Source organism: Amblyomma americanum, chromosome 10 (genome assembly GCF_052857255.1).
Source record: "Amblyomma americanum isolate KBUSLIRL-KWMA chromosome 10, ASM5285725v1, whole genome shotgun sequence".
Lineage (NCBI taxonomy): Eukaryota > Metazoa > Arthropoda > Arachnida > Ixodida > Ixodidae > Amblyomma > Amblyomma americanum.
Window position 1 is genome coordinate 70,441,976 of NC_135506.1, and position 17,232 is coordinate 70,459,207.

Here is a 17,232-nt window from a genome sequence, read left to right on the forward strand (position 1 = left end):
GAGGTTTCGAAGCACCACAGCTAGGAGAAATTATGCGCCGGTATCTTTTTCAAAACACTGCCTTTCTAAGCCAGTGTTCGACGTATGATAGCTTTAGCTGCTCATGCATCATAAAGCTCGAGACAAGCAATTTTGCTACCGGAGCACTGACATCGCCTGACAATACAGCACTGAAGAAAGTCATGACACTTTGCAAAAAGATGGATATAGCTTTATTTATAAATTCATATAGCACTATGGTGTCTTTATACTCCACAAAAAAAAGACTAACATGATTGAGACAAGCAATGGTCAAAGATGCATACCTTCACACTGGCACTATTCAAAAAGCACAGCCCCCTGCCAGATAAAAAAAAAGGGCGAAAAAAAACTCGTGAGGACTGGTCCAAAACTGCCATCGTACAACTGCTGCAGGACCAGTCCGGCACAATTTTCCACACTGACTGCTCCAGTCCGGCACAATCTTCTATTTTCCATACTGACTGCTGTCTCTAACTGCCGGAGGAAAGAAAACATTCAGAAAACAAGGCGGTGCCACGGTGTCTCACCAGTGACAAAACTGGAGCGCTCTACCACGACTGTGGCAGCATTTCTAAATGCAGCCTATGCTGTGTACAAGCTGTCAACACGGAGGCAAAGACGAAACAACACCCTTGTTTCAAAGGGCATGCCTTTCAGCAAACTGTGCGTACAGACTCTTCAAAAAGCCACCACAGAGACCTCTCTACCAGTGCAGGATGTGCAGGCATCCACATTATGGTGTCGCCAGGCAGCACTGTTAAAAGAGGGCCAACAATCTTGTGGGCCGCTGATTTGGTATACAGCCTAATGACAACTGAATTACACAGAGTCTAGTCATGTACGCCTGGCTCAAAAAGCCGCAAGAAACTGAAGGCATACAAATTTCCTCACACCGTAAACAAACGGCCTGGAGCTAAGACAGATGCACTGAAGTGGTTTCATGCAAAACTTCTAAGCTATGTTTTTCAGTTCCAGAATCCACCACGTATCTACAAGAAAAATTTAGTCGTTTGTTGCTTCACACTGTTCAGCAACCTTAGCAGCTGGTGACGCACCCTTTGAACAATCCACACCAGGCCAACAGCGCCTTTGTTGGTAGGGCCAAGTCCTTCGCACCTAAAAGTGCGCAACAACTTTCCGATGCTAGTCTGCAGCACACAGTGCCTCTAAAAATTTTGAAACCTGGTTGGTGGTGCAGCAGCAATGCACACACATTTGTTACTGGCTGGTCCGAAATTGCACAGACTACATGGCATGCCACACTGTCGTCAGTGAAAAGAGAAAAAAAAGTAGCACTGGAGTCTATGTGCAGGAGCCCATGAGTAACCTTACATCAAACCCCGCGGTAGGCCGGGGAAAAACGACAACAATTCGGTAAACTTCCAACAGTTGCTTGCCACTGAGCGAGAAAAAAAAAAAGGGAAAAAAGAAAGGAAACCGGCACTTTCTGCTCCTCTTTGCACCTGGACACTCTTCGTGAAGTTATCACAGTTTTTGTTTTGTCTTCTCGCTGCTGCAAGCACGAAACCTTCAATTATCCGTGGGAAAGCCTAGATGAATTGTAAGCACCCTCCCAACCCCCCTCTTCGAGTGCCCCACTTCACAGTGGTCTTGATACCATGAGTAGCAGTGGTAGTGGTAACGAATGAGACAACCACTGCACATGCCGTGAAGAAAAAAAAAATAATCATCATAATCCATTCCCTCCCACCCTTGTCAAATAACCTCGGCATGAATTGTGTGATGCATTTGCAATAAGTTAATCCACACACAAATGCTCTCTCTCGCTAGCACATGCGCCACTTTTCTACCTGCCCGTCGATAAAAACCAAATGTATCAAGTACCAGGATGAAATGCGTTCACAAAATCGTGGAAGCATGATCTCATCTAGTCACATACGAACTTGCACTTGAATTGCTGCTCCAGCAAGACGATCACGCGACCATGGCAAATGTGAAGGAAATGTCCCCCAATGTCCCTTGTCAATACCGAAACTGCCTGCAAGTCTAGATGGAACAAAACGGGACAAAAAAGAAGTGCCATTGCGGACACAGACACTTGAAGCGCTTTGGTCAACCTGATGAAAACAGGACTGATGAAAAAAATAAGCACGCAATTCTGTCCAGCCGGCCGGTTTCAGAAAAATTCCTTGATGCCACATTCATTAAAAATGCACAGTAATGCATTTGGGATCATTATAAATCCACTGAATTGAATAGACAATCCTTTTCTCTGTCAGACTGACCAAATGATAAAGATGACAAATGGACACCACAGCTGTACACACAACAAAGATCAAATCGTGACTTCTCAGACTCATTTTGATTATATGGCTACCAGCACGAACAGCTAGTGCGCCAGACACTTCCAGAGTATAGAAACTATAGCCTTACTTGGCCCTTGTTAAACCCTGCATGAACAATAGCCAACAATGCACACACGTTAATGGCAAAAAAGCAATATTCGCTCCACAACAGGATAAAAACTAGAGCTGCTAGCCACCAAACTAAAGGAAAACAGACACGGAGGAGCCTGGACAGATGATGCTTGTGCTGGTTAACAAGACAGTGGAGAGGAGGAAGTACAGTTACTGATAACACACTTGACGATAAAGTCAGTTGACAGAATTTGAACTGCCTTTGTCCTAACCGAATAAATAACCAGTCAACGGACAATAGTAAAAAAAAAAGAAGAACAAAAATTTGTGCTCGGAAACAGTGCCAGACACCTGAGAAACTTTGCAAGTGAACATAGAGAATTAAAAAGAAAATGGCCTTTCCTTTCTGGCTGCCACCAAAGTTTTCCTCAACGCACGTCAATAAAAGTTTACAAACCACATAAACGACAGCAGCAAGCAAACGAAGCACACGTGCAATCACGCAAAAAAAAAAGGGGGTTGAACAGAAAAGGGTTGAGGGGCAAAGAATGATGAATGGAGCGGTGCAGGACATTCTCTTTGCCACAGTTACAGGCATGCGCAGAAGAGACATGCACATTCAAATGAGATGGCCACACGCACAGACACACCCCCAATTCGGCCAGCACTTCTTTTCCCAAACAGAGACAGGCTTGGGGACCCACGACAACAGATGTGCACGTTGCACAAACGTGGCAACAGGACCAGAGCACTCTCGCAATGAGAAGAAAAAAAAATCTAAAATGACCGAGAAACGCCCTTGCCGCGCACATCTTGCTGGTTGCTGCTCTCAGTGGCATCGGCGCAGGGAAGTGAACCGGCCGGGAAAGCCGCGCACCGCCAAATGGAGACACTGCTGGCGATGTGTGTGCACCTCACGTGGTGGTCGGTCCTCTTGCCGCAGGACTACACACGAAGGGAAGGATGAATGGCCGGTGGCACACGTATGGAAGGGGGAGTGGGTCGTCGGGAGGGCGGCGGAGAGAGATGGCACTCCGGTGTGCAGACGAGGACGTGGGGCAGAGGAAAGGTGACAGCAATGGTGTCCGTCTCTTTCTGGCTCTTCCCGCACACACATGGTGTTTCTGCGCGCAGCATGCATATGTGTGTGTGTGTGTGTATGGATGCAGGCTTGTGGGAGGGCAGATGACCAATGGCGCCGCGAGCCTTACAGCTCCATGTCTTTGGTCTCGTCATCCGAGAAATCACTCATGGAACTTTCGCTGCTCGATGACTCGTTATCCTGTTCCCGCAGCGCTTCTTCTGTTGCGTACCTTTTGACGTACTCTGGGCATGGGGAGGAAAAAGCAACACCCACGTCAGAGAGAATCTGAACAAGAGCGGGAAAGGTGCCACAGAACATCATTCAAATAGTGTTTGTGCAGTAAGTTTACAGCAACCGGGAGCCACAAAAAAAAATTCTACACAGCCTAAACTGATCTACGCACTGCATAAAAATCTTAGTTGGCGACTGGTTGATGGGGGTTTAACGTCCCAAGGCGACTCAGGCTATGAGGGGCGCCGTAGTGAAGGTCTCCGGGAATTTCAATCACCTGGGGTTCTTTAACGTGCACTGACATCGCACAGTACAGGGGCCTCTAGAATTTCGCCTCCATCGAAATTCGGCCGCCGCGGCCGGGATTGAACCCGCGTCTTTCGGGTCAGCAGCCGAGCGCCATAACCACTGAGCGACCGCAGCAGCTATTTACAGCTGCGACTGTACGGTAAGAGAGAGAATTGTGAGGGATGTGAGTAGCACATGAAAAAAAATTTATTTCTGCACGAAAAGTTTAGCAGCGAAGGAACATCAGCACACCGAGTTGTAAGGCATGACAACAATCTCTTCCTACGTCCCATAAAATTGTCCCCCCCCCCCTCAGTCGGCATGTGGTGTGCGATTACTCTGGGTTGTTTTGGTTTTTGTAGTATATATATAGAAGCCTCTGAATAAAAATTCTTGTAGTTGCGAGTAAGCGCTGTGTCCCCTCTGTGTTGTTGTTTGTGAGCGCCTGGTTTTTGATTGGACAGATATGGGAGAGGCCTTTGTCCTGCAGTGGGCATAGTCAGGCTGATGATGATGATGATTGCCGCTCCATCCAAGAAGTGCAAAATGCTGTGGCGCCAACTGGTGACAAAAGCTAAAAGCACATTATTGGCAATGAGAAGGCAGTGCTGCTTATCTCGAGAGAAAAGCAGTGTGTGTAAACTGTAATAAAACATAACGAACACTACAGAAAAAAAAAAACGAAATAACCCCAAGCACTTAACAAATCAGTGCTATACTACCGAGGTGCGGTCACGTGGCGTGATACACATACTCGCAGGGTTTCACCGCGAGATGGTGCTTCAAATTGTTTCATGCGGTTTCCAAATGCCTATTAAGATTAGAAATCCTCGTTCCTCCCAATACTGGAGCGCTGAGTATTAACAATATGAGGCACAACCTTTTCATTTCTACCATAATCTCATGACACGTTTCAGGTCAGCGGTTGGACCCTTTATGAACTCCACTGCACATAGACAGGGCATCACGTAATCAAGCGACTAAAGCTCTTCCTGGTGAGATAAGACATGCCATTATCCTCTCATGCAAACAAAGCTCACCTTGCACTTTCTTCTTGTACTCCTCTGGCTTGTGCAAGTACATGGCTGCCGCATCCCCGTTCAGAGGGTCGATGGGATTCGGGTACGTAAGCAACTGTGGCAGGAACGACTCGAAAATGTTGGACAGATCTGCGTGTGTAATAAATAGTCAAGGACACTATCCGACAGTCGACATGTCCACATTCACGGCCAGTTCATCTTTAAAAACACTGCCACAGACGCCTTCATAATTCATTACTTCGCTCGAAAAATGCAACAGTGAACAACTCAAAATTGTTATGGTAGAATTTATACTCGAAGTTTCAGTTTTGATACGCCAAAATAGAGAGCTGCATGCCATCCAAGGTAAACGTGTAGCCAAGTAGAGCACAGGCAACAAAGTCATGGCAACAGCAGGCTGCTTCTTCGTGGACTTTCTCACGATGTGATGTGTGCAAACACTGCAACATGATGCCCACACACTAACTACACCAAGATGGAAACTTTGGTATGTTTGACAGTTTTAGCAAGCCCACATTTGAAGATCCTGATATAAAATATCTTGCAGTAACTTTTCAGCCATGCTTGAAGGAACAGTTATACTGTTTTATGGTGGCGAACCGAAGGGTTAGATGTGATGACAGATGGTGATGTGATGATTTAATGGCGTGAGTGCGCCACAGCACGTTTCGTCATCTTACAGTCCACGACATGAGCCAGGGCCACCAACTAGAAGAACGGTGGTTCGGTTTATGGGGTTTAATGTCCCACAGTGACTCAGCCTATGAGGGACACCGTTGTGGAGGGCTCTGAATAATTTCAACCACCTGGGGCTCTTTAAAGCGCACCGTCATCGCACAGTACACAGGCCTCTAGCATTTCGCCGCCATCGAAATGCAACCGCCACAACTGGGACCGAACCCGCGTCTTTCGGGTCAGGAGCTGAGCACCAAAACCGCTGAGCCAGCGCAGTGAACTAGAAGAATGAAACAGACAATGAGACTCGGAAAATGATGATGAGGTGTGACAGAATGGTCAAATAGAGACAAGAAGGAGGTGAAGAGCTTGCCACCAACAAGAGATGAGCACTCAGTCCTGCACTAGCACACGCCTTGTCCGTGAAAATGCATTAAAAAACTGTACACCACAGCACTAGCACACCCAAACTTTATGCCCCAGTTCCTTCAAGCTGGCTAATTAACTTAATGCAGGAAGAAATAGACCAAAGAGATACCTTTCAAACTATTAGAGTAAGCCCATTGAATGCAGTCAAAAGGAGAAAAATGACCTCTCCTAACTTGGCAATCATGCATTGCCATCTTTGCTTAGTGATGTACTCCTCTTTCCCTACTGTCAAGGTAGCAGCATTATGTAAGCTTCTGTAGCCTACGATTTTTCCCATTTCTTGTTGTTGTCACTGTATTGCAGATAGACATATACTGCAGATTACAGATATGGCAAAATTTCTAACTTATGCCGACGACACTAGTTTGTTTCTTTCGGGATTATCTGCAAGCGAATTACTTGTGAAATTCTTTTCCAGAAAAAGTGCTACACTGGTCCAATATGAACTTAAAAATTAACAACACAAAATCTAAAGCAATAATTTTCCGTCCAGTAAACCGCACAGTATCTGCACTTACGTCGCTTACCCTGGGCACCAATAGCACTGAAATCGTCACCAAACACAAAGATCTAGGAGTCATCTTTGACGAACATCTTACAAGTAATTTATCAAAAACTGTAGGTGTCATCTTTTGATGTCGCGATATACTACCTGTAGAAATTAAAAAGATGATACACCATGCATTATTTCGCTCCCAATTTAACTATTGCCACTTAGTCTGGGTGACCGGAGCCCATACAAATATTAACCACATTCTCATCATGCAAAAAAAATGTCATCCGTATTATTTCCTCCGCCGATTACGTGGCACATACACCACTGTTATTTATCCTACACAATATTCTACCAGTAAACAAAATGTTAGAGTACAACGTCCTGCTTCTTATGAAATCCATAGCCTCCCACCGCAGTAAATTTCTCCTCAAACTTGCTGCATCCTTATAAATAATGCACCCACCCAGATATACACTTCAAAGAAAAAAATGGACCGTACCTCAGGTTCGCACCAACTATGGGAGGCAAATGATGCAATTCTTAGTTCCTAACATACTTAATTCAAATGAATGTTGGTGTGAAAATACCGGCTATAAAATAAATGTTTTTGAGAAATTTTCTGTCGTACGAAGGATAATGACAGTTTTTTCTCTTAAATATTGTTTGTTGTACATGCTTGTACATCCTCACTGTGTGTCCTTATAAACAGAAAAATTCGCCTCTCTATATCTATTATCTAATATTGAACATCTTTTTTTACTCATGTCTATTACTTAAAACTACTTAGTACCGTTGTGTTCTAGATGTCTGATCATGATTTCATGGATTGTTCTTCTTGCCTGTCATACTGTGTCATGTGCACTTGGATTTAATTGGTAAAAAGAAAAAGTTACACGTTTCGTCTCTATTGCGCTTTGAAAGTGCATGGCTTATCTGAATTCACCCTGTGCTTTATTATGCTTATGAATTTCTGTACGCTCTCTGCTGCCTTGTAATGGGCCCCCAGACCCAGTCAAACTACTCTGAGGTAGCTTTTTGCCCAGGGGCCTTTTTCTCTTTTAGGGAAATAAAGAATATGTGTAAAAAAATAAACTATTACTCACCGTACAGTGCTGTCCATGCCTGGTTGATGACGTCCAAGCATACAGTGCCAGACCTACAGGGAAAAAGTGACAAACCCATGTCGCAGCTTCCACCGAGCAACCAGAAACCGGTAACCACAACCACACTTGTGGACAGGAATCACCAATGCTTGCAGCAAAGTCCCAATGATGCCTGAAAATTCCCGCTGATTCAAGGGAGGCTGATGGCAATAGAAGAACAGATGGAACACTAACGCTCAAGTCTTTGTCATAAGTACGGCAGACCCTCATTACAATAGTCAGTTCATTCAACGTTGTCAGAGCCTAGAATGCAGACCTGGCTGCCTCTGCTCACTGCCAATGGAAAGCTACCAAAGAAGCGCATGCATGAAGGCCAACACTGCTGCACTGTGCCAGCTCCTGAAGCCTACACTGGCTTATCGTGTTATCGTGCAATGCAAAAAGGGGGCAGGAAACTATCACATCTCGGTGTCACTAGAGCACACACAGGCATCAACACAATCTCAATTGGCTGGTTTGCATCATCTGACGGGCAAAACCAGTGGAAGGGATGAACAAATGGAAGGCACACAAAGATGGCTGCTAAAGCAGTCCTCAACAAGAGAAGGGCGACCAAATGCAGTCTTCACAAAACGACCAGTACTCATGCACATGCTCCTGCTGCTTGCATAACCCCACATCAATCGTCACAGACACAGCAACATACAAGGATGAGAACGCAACACTGGTGGCACACGTAATGCCATGCTAGGATAGCCTAGACATAAAAAGCAACATCATACCTGAGCTTACAGAGACGCCTGCATTACTGGCATCTTTGCCACAGTGTTGCAGCAATTAAAACTTCCTGGCTTCACTGTTTTAAGTGCTTGTGTGGTTTGAGTGAACTTAGCAAATGACTCTTCAGAAACAATTTGCTTCCGTCGAAACACTGCGAACGCTTTACCCATCTGAGCCACTCTTGGAAACCAGAGTAAAATTTAGCACCTTACAACAAATTCTCTCACTACACATGCCTCTCCTTGAGGTTGCAACTTGCGGCTGTCTACGTTTCCCTTTGGAACAATAAGGAACACCCCATTAGCGAAAATAGTAAATGATTCGACAGACTTACACTTCGTCAATGTTTGGGTGATAAATCTTGTTCATGAAACCTAGGAATGAAAGGAGGCAAAAGTGTCATAAGTCAGGTTCTGGACATACAAGCTAGCCCGACAGTGATCTGATCTAAAATAGCCATGGAAAATGCCCAATGCACAAGGTCTACGACTGACAGGCAAACAAGTCACTCCTCTCATCATGGCTACCATCATAGGGCTTTATGCAAGAGGCAAAAGTAAAGTGGTACCAGTGTCATGCAGAATTCTTCAAATCTGTAATGCCCAAGTAGTTAAAATGTCAGATGAAAGTTCTCAGCTTCCTGCATTTTGTCACTGCAAAAATGAAAACGCTGGAACGCTGCGAGAATGTCATCACAAGTGTGTAGCTAAAATAAGCAAATCAGCCAGATTTTTGAATAAATGCCTAAAGACAATAACACTGTACATGTACACTTTCGTACATCCAGTAAACAACAAAATTCAAATTAATTTCATCCCCTGCTGGTGCAGCAGTCAGCCTGCTGATGTCATGCTTTACCCGACGGTTACCTTTTGGAATGAATGATGTTACAGCAATTTTTCTTCATCTCTGGCTGCTGACACATTGACTATGCTTTGAGAAATGGTTGGGAAATGCGCTTTGTGCAATACTACAAAGCGCATCTCCCAACCAAACATCTAATGTCCTTTAGTAAGCAAAGATGGAAAGTGGTGACATCAAGAGGCCAAGCACCATCTTGGCGAGCGTGGTAACGTGCAGAGGTGCAAGTTTTGCACTTGGCCTGGCTTAGCACATGGATATGGCTGCACAAATAACAGGTTTTTCCCAAACAAAACCTCAACAAGTAGTGCTTCTGTTTTTAGCGCAGAAGATTTGCTCGCATCAAATATTTCAAACAAATCCAGTGTAGTGAGAGTCCTAGGCTGCTTATTTCTGATCCAAAATTCAAGCACATGGCAACGGTGTTGCCGTCATTAAAGGGACATTGAGGACAACTATAAGAAACTACTGTTCTCAGTAAAAATTCAATTCTTTGGCCCTTTCTGGCTACGCTGACATTTGTACGGAAACAAAAGGCATATCTATTGCCAAGAAAATTAGATTTAAAAACCGTCCCGCTGGTCCAAAAAGGAACAGTTGCCGCCATTATTTCGAAGTCAATGGCAGTACAGGTTATCCTCAGTGATCCACACCAAAAATCGGCGCCAACACATGCACTTTACTAGCAAACTGTCCAGTGATAGCAACACCTGTATTTCTTTTTTTTTCCGGTCATTTCTAGCTTTTCAAAGCTCTCTTTTCGGTGTGTGCTGTCTCTTTGTGATTAGAATTTGTCGTCAACATCCTTTTATGCAACCATGCACTCTGAAACCAATATTTGTGCACCTCAATATAGCTTTCAACGACATCAGAGTGCAAACATGTTTATGCAGGGACAACTAATGTCAGTGTCTAGTGTCTGTTTTGTGCCAGCTACATGGAAAGATTAGCATGTGAAACATGCAAAGCTTCTTTCAGCTATCAGACATTGCTGAATCATCTTACCACCTCAATGAATAAACTCACATCAGTAGTACTAATAATAAGGCTGTAAAATTCGAACAAGAAAGAAGTGCCTGGCTAAGATGCATTCCAGTGAAAGACCGCGGACTGTGCAATTTTTAAGTAATGCATGAGTACTCTCAAATTTCACGCTGACCAATATGTGCACATGATGACTTCCCACCAAACTCACTGTTTCGTGCTTAGCAGCTAAATATATTTGCAATAGTAATCAATTAGAAAACAGCTTGAGCAACTGATCGGATGCCATCTTGCTAACACTGAACTATAAGAAAGCTCCCTCCCACACTCAACAGATGAGACTTTTCTGCTGCAGGATTCCAAGAGACGTTCGTCTTACCTATCGACGGAGACTTGAAAGGGTACTTCTCGGGTAAATCAACCCTCACCTTCCAGATACCTCCCTCATATGGAGCTGCAAGGTTGCATACACAAACGGCTTAGTGGAGAAGGTCACTTCAAAGCCCATGCAGTGCGAGTACAACACGAGAAACAATAAAGTGCGATGACTGCACAGATCTTCAACTTAAGGCCCAACAAAATTCAATGAATGTGCAGCAGCACTAGACAAAAAACAACCATGATACATTGAACGCCGGTAAAGAGCAAACACCACCAAATGGGCTTGAACCATTCAAGAAGAGGGGAGGGGGGGATCAAATTGTGAAAATCTAGAAAAGAACTGATTTTAGTAAAACGCCAGATTCTGTATTTATAAGATCTTTTTGATTATATTAAAAAAATTTTCCCTGGAAACAGCCCAGAAGTGACATTAAAAACCGTTTGCAGCCGAGGGCTGAAATCTCTGTGCAAATGCCAGTTTCCTCAAAAGAGTTTTTTTGACCTGACTGCCCTGCTTGCTGAAAGCATAGCACGACTGTGGCTCCATGAATTATCATGAAGTTTGTTGCATTTTGTTTGTTGATAAATTCTTCATGCAGCGACATTCCTACATTTCTGAATTACTTTCTCATTTTTTCACTCTCTGTGCTCATTTGACATGACGACAATGTGTGCATTATGCAAGCGTGGATATACATTCTGTGTAGAAAAAATCAGGCTGCTAAAAATATTTGGTGAATGTCACTGCATCAGCAATTCCCTTTGGGTAATATGGCGGCAGGCTCCTAACATGTTTTGTTGTCACGCCAGACTTTCTGCAAGTTTGGCGTAGCAATGAAGTAATTAAGAATTTATTTACACTACTTAAAATATTTCAGTGAGATCTTGTATTTGAGCATTCAGTGAACTTCCCAATAAGCATGCCAAATTTCACTGCTCTACAATAAATACCACAGTGGCAGAAACTGACTAACCAACATTAGAAGCAAAAGATTCTCTCATGCCACAGGCATAAATTACATTAACTAAATGCCTTAAAGCATTGAACACGCAAGATACTAAATGCTTCAAGGAGAAAAATTAAAGTTCATGTCGCACCACAGCACCCAAGGAGTACACATGTGGTTAACTACCGTGGACACAATCAATGAAATAGTGCACGGTTTTGCATCAGTTGTTGCAAAAATGACCCAGCGGTTCAAGTCAAGAGAAAATGCAACTTACTTGCTTTTGGCCCATAAAACTTGACACAGAATTCGTTGAGTCCTCCAAGAATGGTGACTTCATGCTTGCTTTCAATGCTGAAGGTTACTGGTCAAGGAGAGCAACATACAAACAGCACCAGAGCTAACAAGGGCTACAGAGAGAGGGGCAACTGGAGGCTCCAATGCACTTTGTGCTCACACATTTAGCAAAACACTGTGCTTAGTACAAGTCTGTGCATCACAAAATACTCCCACACGTGGCACTAACCAGTATCCTTCATTTTTTGCCATAACCCATATTACTGAAGAATTTGACAGCAAAGTTGTACAGGTACCTGCTGCAACAGATGCACACAAATGTGAGATGACCTACTACCTCTTTAGTAGTTCAGCTTGTGACTGAGCATAAGAATTATGCTCGATTACAAATGCACAAGCATCCCAAGCTGAATGTTATGGCGTATTCCAATCAGCGATCAGGAGCAGCTCTCCAAATCCACAAATGAGCAAGATGTCTAAAAAGCCTAGGAACCATACAAATGCAGACCGATCATAATTCAGTATCTCAATCTAAATCGCCCACTGAAACACATTTTTTGGCTTTTGGAAGCAAGAAAACTTGCTACATATCACCAACTGGAATATGCCATTGGTATCGCTGTGTGGGTGGTTGGCAGGACAAGTAGGAAACGTCCCTCTTTTACAAGGAGATTCTAAAACGAACGATAAGCAATCCAGTTACACATTGTTTGTGGATTAAAAGAACCATCAACAACCCAATTTCAGACAATCTTAAATGCAGTGGGCTACCAACATGCACACAACCAGCTCGTTACAGCTCCATATCCCCCACCCCATCTCCCATTACTATGAAGACATGACAAAGACTTAAATTAGAACCTTAGCAAAGTTCTGGACGTAAAGCACTTACACTAACGAAAACAAGCACACGAAATTGACTTAAGGCCACATTTTCATAAACCAGAAACAAGATCATTAATTGTACAGAAACAGGTGCGCAGAAACCTCTTTCAAAGCACACCTTAATTTCAGTTCATACAGCAAGCTGCATCATTTATTTAAAGCCACACTGAGGTCAACTTCACGAATTTTTTGTTTCCAGTCAATATTTATTCTTTGACTCTTTCTGGTTATGCTGATGTTTGTCCAGCAGCAAATGACGCATTTATTGCCTAAAAAATTGGATTTAAAAATCTTGCCGCCAGAGAGTTTAAACTCATGACAGCCTTACTGGAAAGGACGGGTTACCACCTCTCGAGACACCGGCCGGTGATAGCGACACCTGCATTTCGTTTTTTGCTATTTTCTAGCTTTTAAAAGCATTTTCGATGAATGTGGTCTCTCTGTGATCAGAACGCTGTACCGAATCTGTACAAGCCAACTTCCCTTTGTCGCCTGTGGTCGCATTTACGTGAATGTGACAGAATGCATCTTGAGTCGCCTTTTTTAGAGAAAGAGCAGGTTTTGAGGAGGAAAATCATGACTCGTCCCATACTCTCCACTACGTTTTTGCATTTTCCCTCAAAAAGTGGACTGCAGTCTACTTCTGCCACATTTACGCAAATGCGACTAGTGCCCCTTTAATCCGTACTCCTCAACAAACCAGTCCACCATATCCATTCATAATCCACTCCAATATTTAATCCTGTCCCCTTATCCCTGCTTTGATTTTTGTTGACAACAAGGGCTTCTGTTCTCAATAAATGCTTTCTGTCATCACAAACAGGACTCAGGTGTTACAGCAGGACAATATGGCACAGAGCATTGCTTAAAAAGCTACAGCCTCGAGAAAAATATGGCAGTAAAAAGAGGACCAGGACGATTTTTTTTTTTCACTAAAAAGATTCTGTGAAAGTTGTATGGCTTTCCTTGTATCCGTATGGCTGCACTTTGGTGGATGCTAATAAGTAATTACTCCATTATTACAAAAAGAGGGTAAGGGGTCTTCAAGAGGGGGTCTGCATTTGACGACCGTCAAGGGCAGAACTTTAATGTACCGCTGAAAATAAGCCATTCAACAGAAACAATGCACACACGTCAGCTAAACCCACATGCCTAAGGAATTTAAGAATCAAGTCAACAAGGTGTTCAATTTCAATATCAAATTTCCCTTTGGTGCAACTATAAGTGTACGTGAAAGCAGCATTTTATGTCCGAATTTCTGTGCAGAGAAAATGAAAAGGTGACGGCATTATTTTTTTTCTTCCTGTTCACAAAGAAACTACTGCTCTCTTGGAGCTGAAGTGCGTGTGACTATGTATGTGAAGGTATTTGCTTTGTGATAATGACGGCAGCATGCAAAGATAAATGATTGAATCGTGATGTCCTAAGACTAAAGCTGCTCCTAAGATAACAAAAAGAATTAAATCCTGGGAATTCCAACTGGCGGTGACTCAACCTAGCAAGTGCGGAACACCACAACCCCGGAAGTAAGCAACACAATGTAAATCCCCACTGCAATGCCACTCTTAATATAATAATAAACTGCTAACTTTAGTTTAAATGAGCATGCTTAAGTAATCTTTTTAAATGATGAAACTGCAATCCTACACGACCTAAGTATGGCCATGCCAGGCGGGTTCAACTTTTATATAATTAGATTAAGTTTGCCATGTTTAACGATAAGGTACTGGTTAAAATCGAACAAAGCATGCACTAAAAAAAAAACGCATCGCGCACTGCGACACAAAGAAGCATTTTTTTTTGCCGTTGCATGTCATCTCGGTGCATAGGCAGATGGCCAAAACAGTTTCTTTTGCATTTACTTTCTTATCCCCAGGGGATTACAGCTGCACGCCTACGACCAGCCATTGCTGTGTGCGGCCTTTCGACACCTGCTATATTTTTATCTTTTTTTTTTAGTACGGAGACGTTAGAAACAGGGAGGCCAGGACGAGAGAGCAGCAGATGATCGTGGTATGACTCAACGCTCTAGGCTAGGGGAAGCTAGCTGTAACGATGGCGCGTTTCCCTAAGCAAAAAGATCGAAACAGATGCCAAGGCCAGCTCTTTCGAGACACCATCGGAGCGGAGAAAATATGCATGCTGCTTTCGTGACTAGCCTCGGGGTAAAAAAAAAAAAACTGCACCTAAGAACACATAACGGGTAGCTGACGGGGTTATTTCAAACGTGTGCAAAACACGACAGAATCCACGATATGGTCCGAAAGACGAGAGCGAAACCAGAGATAACGATCGAAATACAGCCGACGTTGCATGCAAAATGCGCTTACAAAGGGAGTCTACTGGTAATAGCTGTTATACAATTATGCGACCTTGCCTAGGGCCAGGCCGGATCCTCCCAAACATCGGTAACAGAGCGCCGTTTCCGGAGCGCTCCGCACTAGCTAGTTACAAGATGCCTTCGCCCAAACCGCACAGATCTTTGTTAGAAGTTCTAGAAACGTCGTGCATTTCATGGCAGCGTAGGCGTCCAAACGGACAACACGCACGAAAGTGAGAGGCTGCGCGCGTTCAGATGTCATGACCAAGGTAAAAAAATCTGCCTCTGTAACCCGGTCTCCAAAATATCAGAGTAAAAAAAATAAATAAATCTGCAGCAACAACGCGGAAGGCGCCAAGGCTAGCGCAGCAGCCTACTGCGAGAGAAAGAGGAGGTCATTATAAAAAGGAGGTCAGAAACGCGCTCTCAGCAAACGGGTGTATGTAGGTATACGCCGCAGCTGATCGCGCTTAGGACGCGTTTTGGGCGAAAATTCTCCTCGTCACTTCCTCCGCGGGCCTCTACGTAAGACGAAAATAAATCCCCGCGCTAAACACGGCGGAGCCAACTACGCGACCCGTCCAGATGGTGCGTTTGGTCCGTCATAAAACGCGTACGCGAGGACGCCAAAAACAAAACGCGCACAGAACGGAGCTCCCCCTCCCATGGAAACAGGCAACGCGAATCTGGTCGAAAGGGTTGCCAAATTCACCTGGAGGTCACGGGCCTCCGGGGCCCTTCTGTCACGATGTTTTGATAGTAAACAGGCGTTAAGAGAGACGCCGACACTTCCAAACGGAACCAATCTGGGGACACCCAGTAACAAAGGAACGATTACGCCAGCGCGCCCCAAACCTGATTAGACCAGCTGAGACATGCTCAGCCAAGCAACAATACGGCGGACGCAGCCGAAGGCGCTGCTGCTTTCTACTCACCTAGGAGGCGACGACAGTGATAGCGCAGCCAATCCACGCACCATCACTCAGATGCCGTGCACTCTGCAGGTTTCCAGGAAGTCACAGATACCACGAAACAGCGCATTTCGACTTGGCCAACCTCCCATTCAGCCCCCCGCTCGCAGCAAAACGCGACCAAACAGCGTTCTGGGATGCGCGCTACAAAACGCGAGGCAGTTTTTCCCACCCGCAGTTCACGCAGTCGAAAAGGATACAGTTTAATGACGTCGGTATCCATACGCCTCTTCCCAGCGCTTGGAGAAGACATCTTTTGTCTTACCTCACGGCAGGAAGCTGCGACAGAAACCCCTGCGGTCGTTTCGACTCGCGCAGCTCTCACAGCACTTGCTGCTGAACGCTTTGGCTCACAATGGCGAACTGCTGGCTGCTGTGTGGTCGCTGCCGCTGCTCACCGCAACACCACCACTCGTGACGTAGACGTCATGTGACCTTGCTCGTTTTTTTTTTTTTAGAAAGTGAAAGATTCAAGAAGAGAAAAATAGGTCCTGCCTTTCACGTAGGTCTCGAGTCGCTCGGACGCAACTGACGCGCCCGATTTATCCGTGTTGAAATTTTCAGCGGCTGCCAAGTCGGCGACGGTGCCGATTTTGAGCGAAGAAAATGCAGCGGTAGGTTGCTGGAGTTTTAAAAAGAACGAAAGCTGCCGTTCAGGTGGAGGGGAAGGGGGGAAGAAAGCCCCGCCCAGCGTTAACCAGTGTTGCCCGTCGCTCGGAGATCAGCTGGTTGTTGTAAACAAACGCCTCACGTGATTTCTTTGTCCCGTACCACAGGCCCGATTCTTAGCGCCTACATCGCGGTGCGTGTTTCCAAAACTTTGGAGCTCTCAGAGCGCGACACAATTTCACTTTCAGGATTAGAGGAAGGAATACACACAAAAAATGATAGGGCGGGATTGTTGGCGAACGCTGCAATCCGAAACCTACACGCTTGTTGACCCAACGTCGAATGGCGGGCGCGATGCAACATAACGAATCGCTTCCGGAGTTTCCAAAACGCGATAAAATGCAACTCTAACCCAGCGTCTTTTACTTGCGATCACGTTTGAACTCTGCTTA

General features: G+C 44.6%; 1 protein-coding gene across 1 annotated transcript; it reads right to left on the minus strand.

Moving 5' to 3' along the window:
• Positions 1 to 195: 195 nt before the first annotated feature.
• UbcE2H (ubiquitin conjugating enzyme E2H) lies at positions 196 to 16,821 on the minus strand. The gene is made up of 7 exons (XM_077639845.1): positions 16,372 to 16,821; positions 11,976 to 12,052; positions 10,750 to 10,824; positions 8,860 to 8,899; positions 7,746 to 7,798; positions 5,043 to 5,171; positions 196 to 3,725 (listed from the first exon to the last, which is right to left on the minus strand). Exons 1-7 carry the CDS (start codon positions 16,422 to 16,424, stop codon positions 3,607 to 3,609), a joined length of 546 nt encoding a protein of 181 aa, XP_077495971.1. The 5' UTR covers positions 16,425 to 16,821; the 3' UTR covers positions 196 to 3,606.
• Between the last annotated feature and the right edge of the window lie 411 nt (positions 16,822 to 17,232).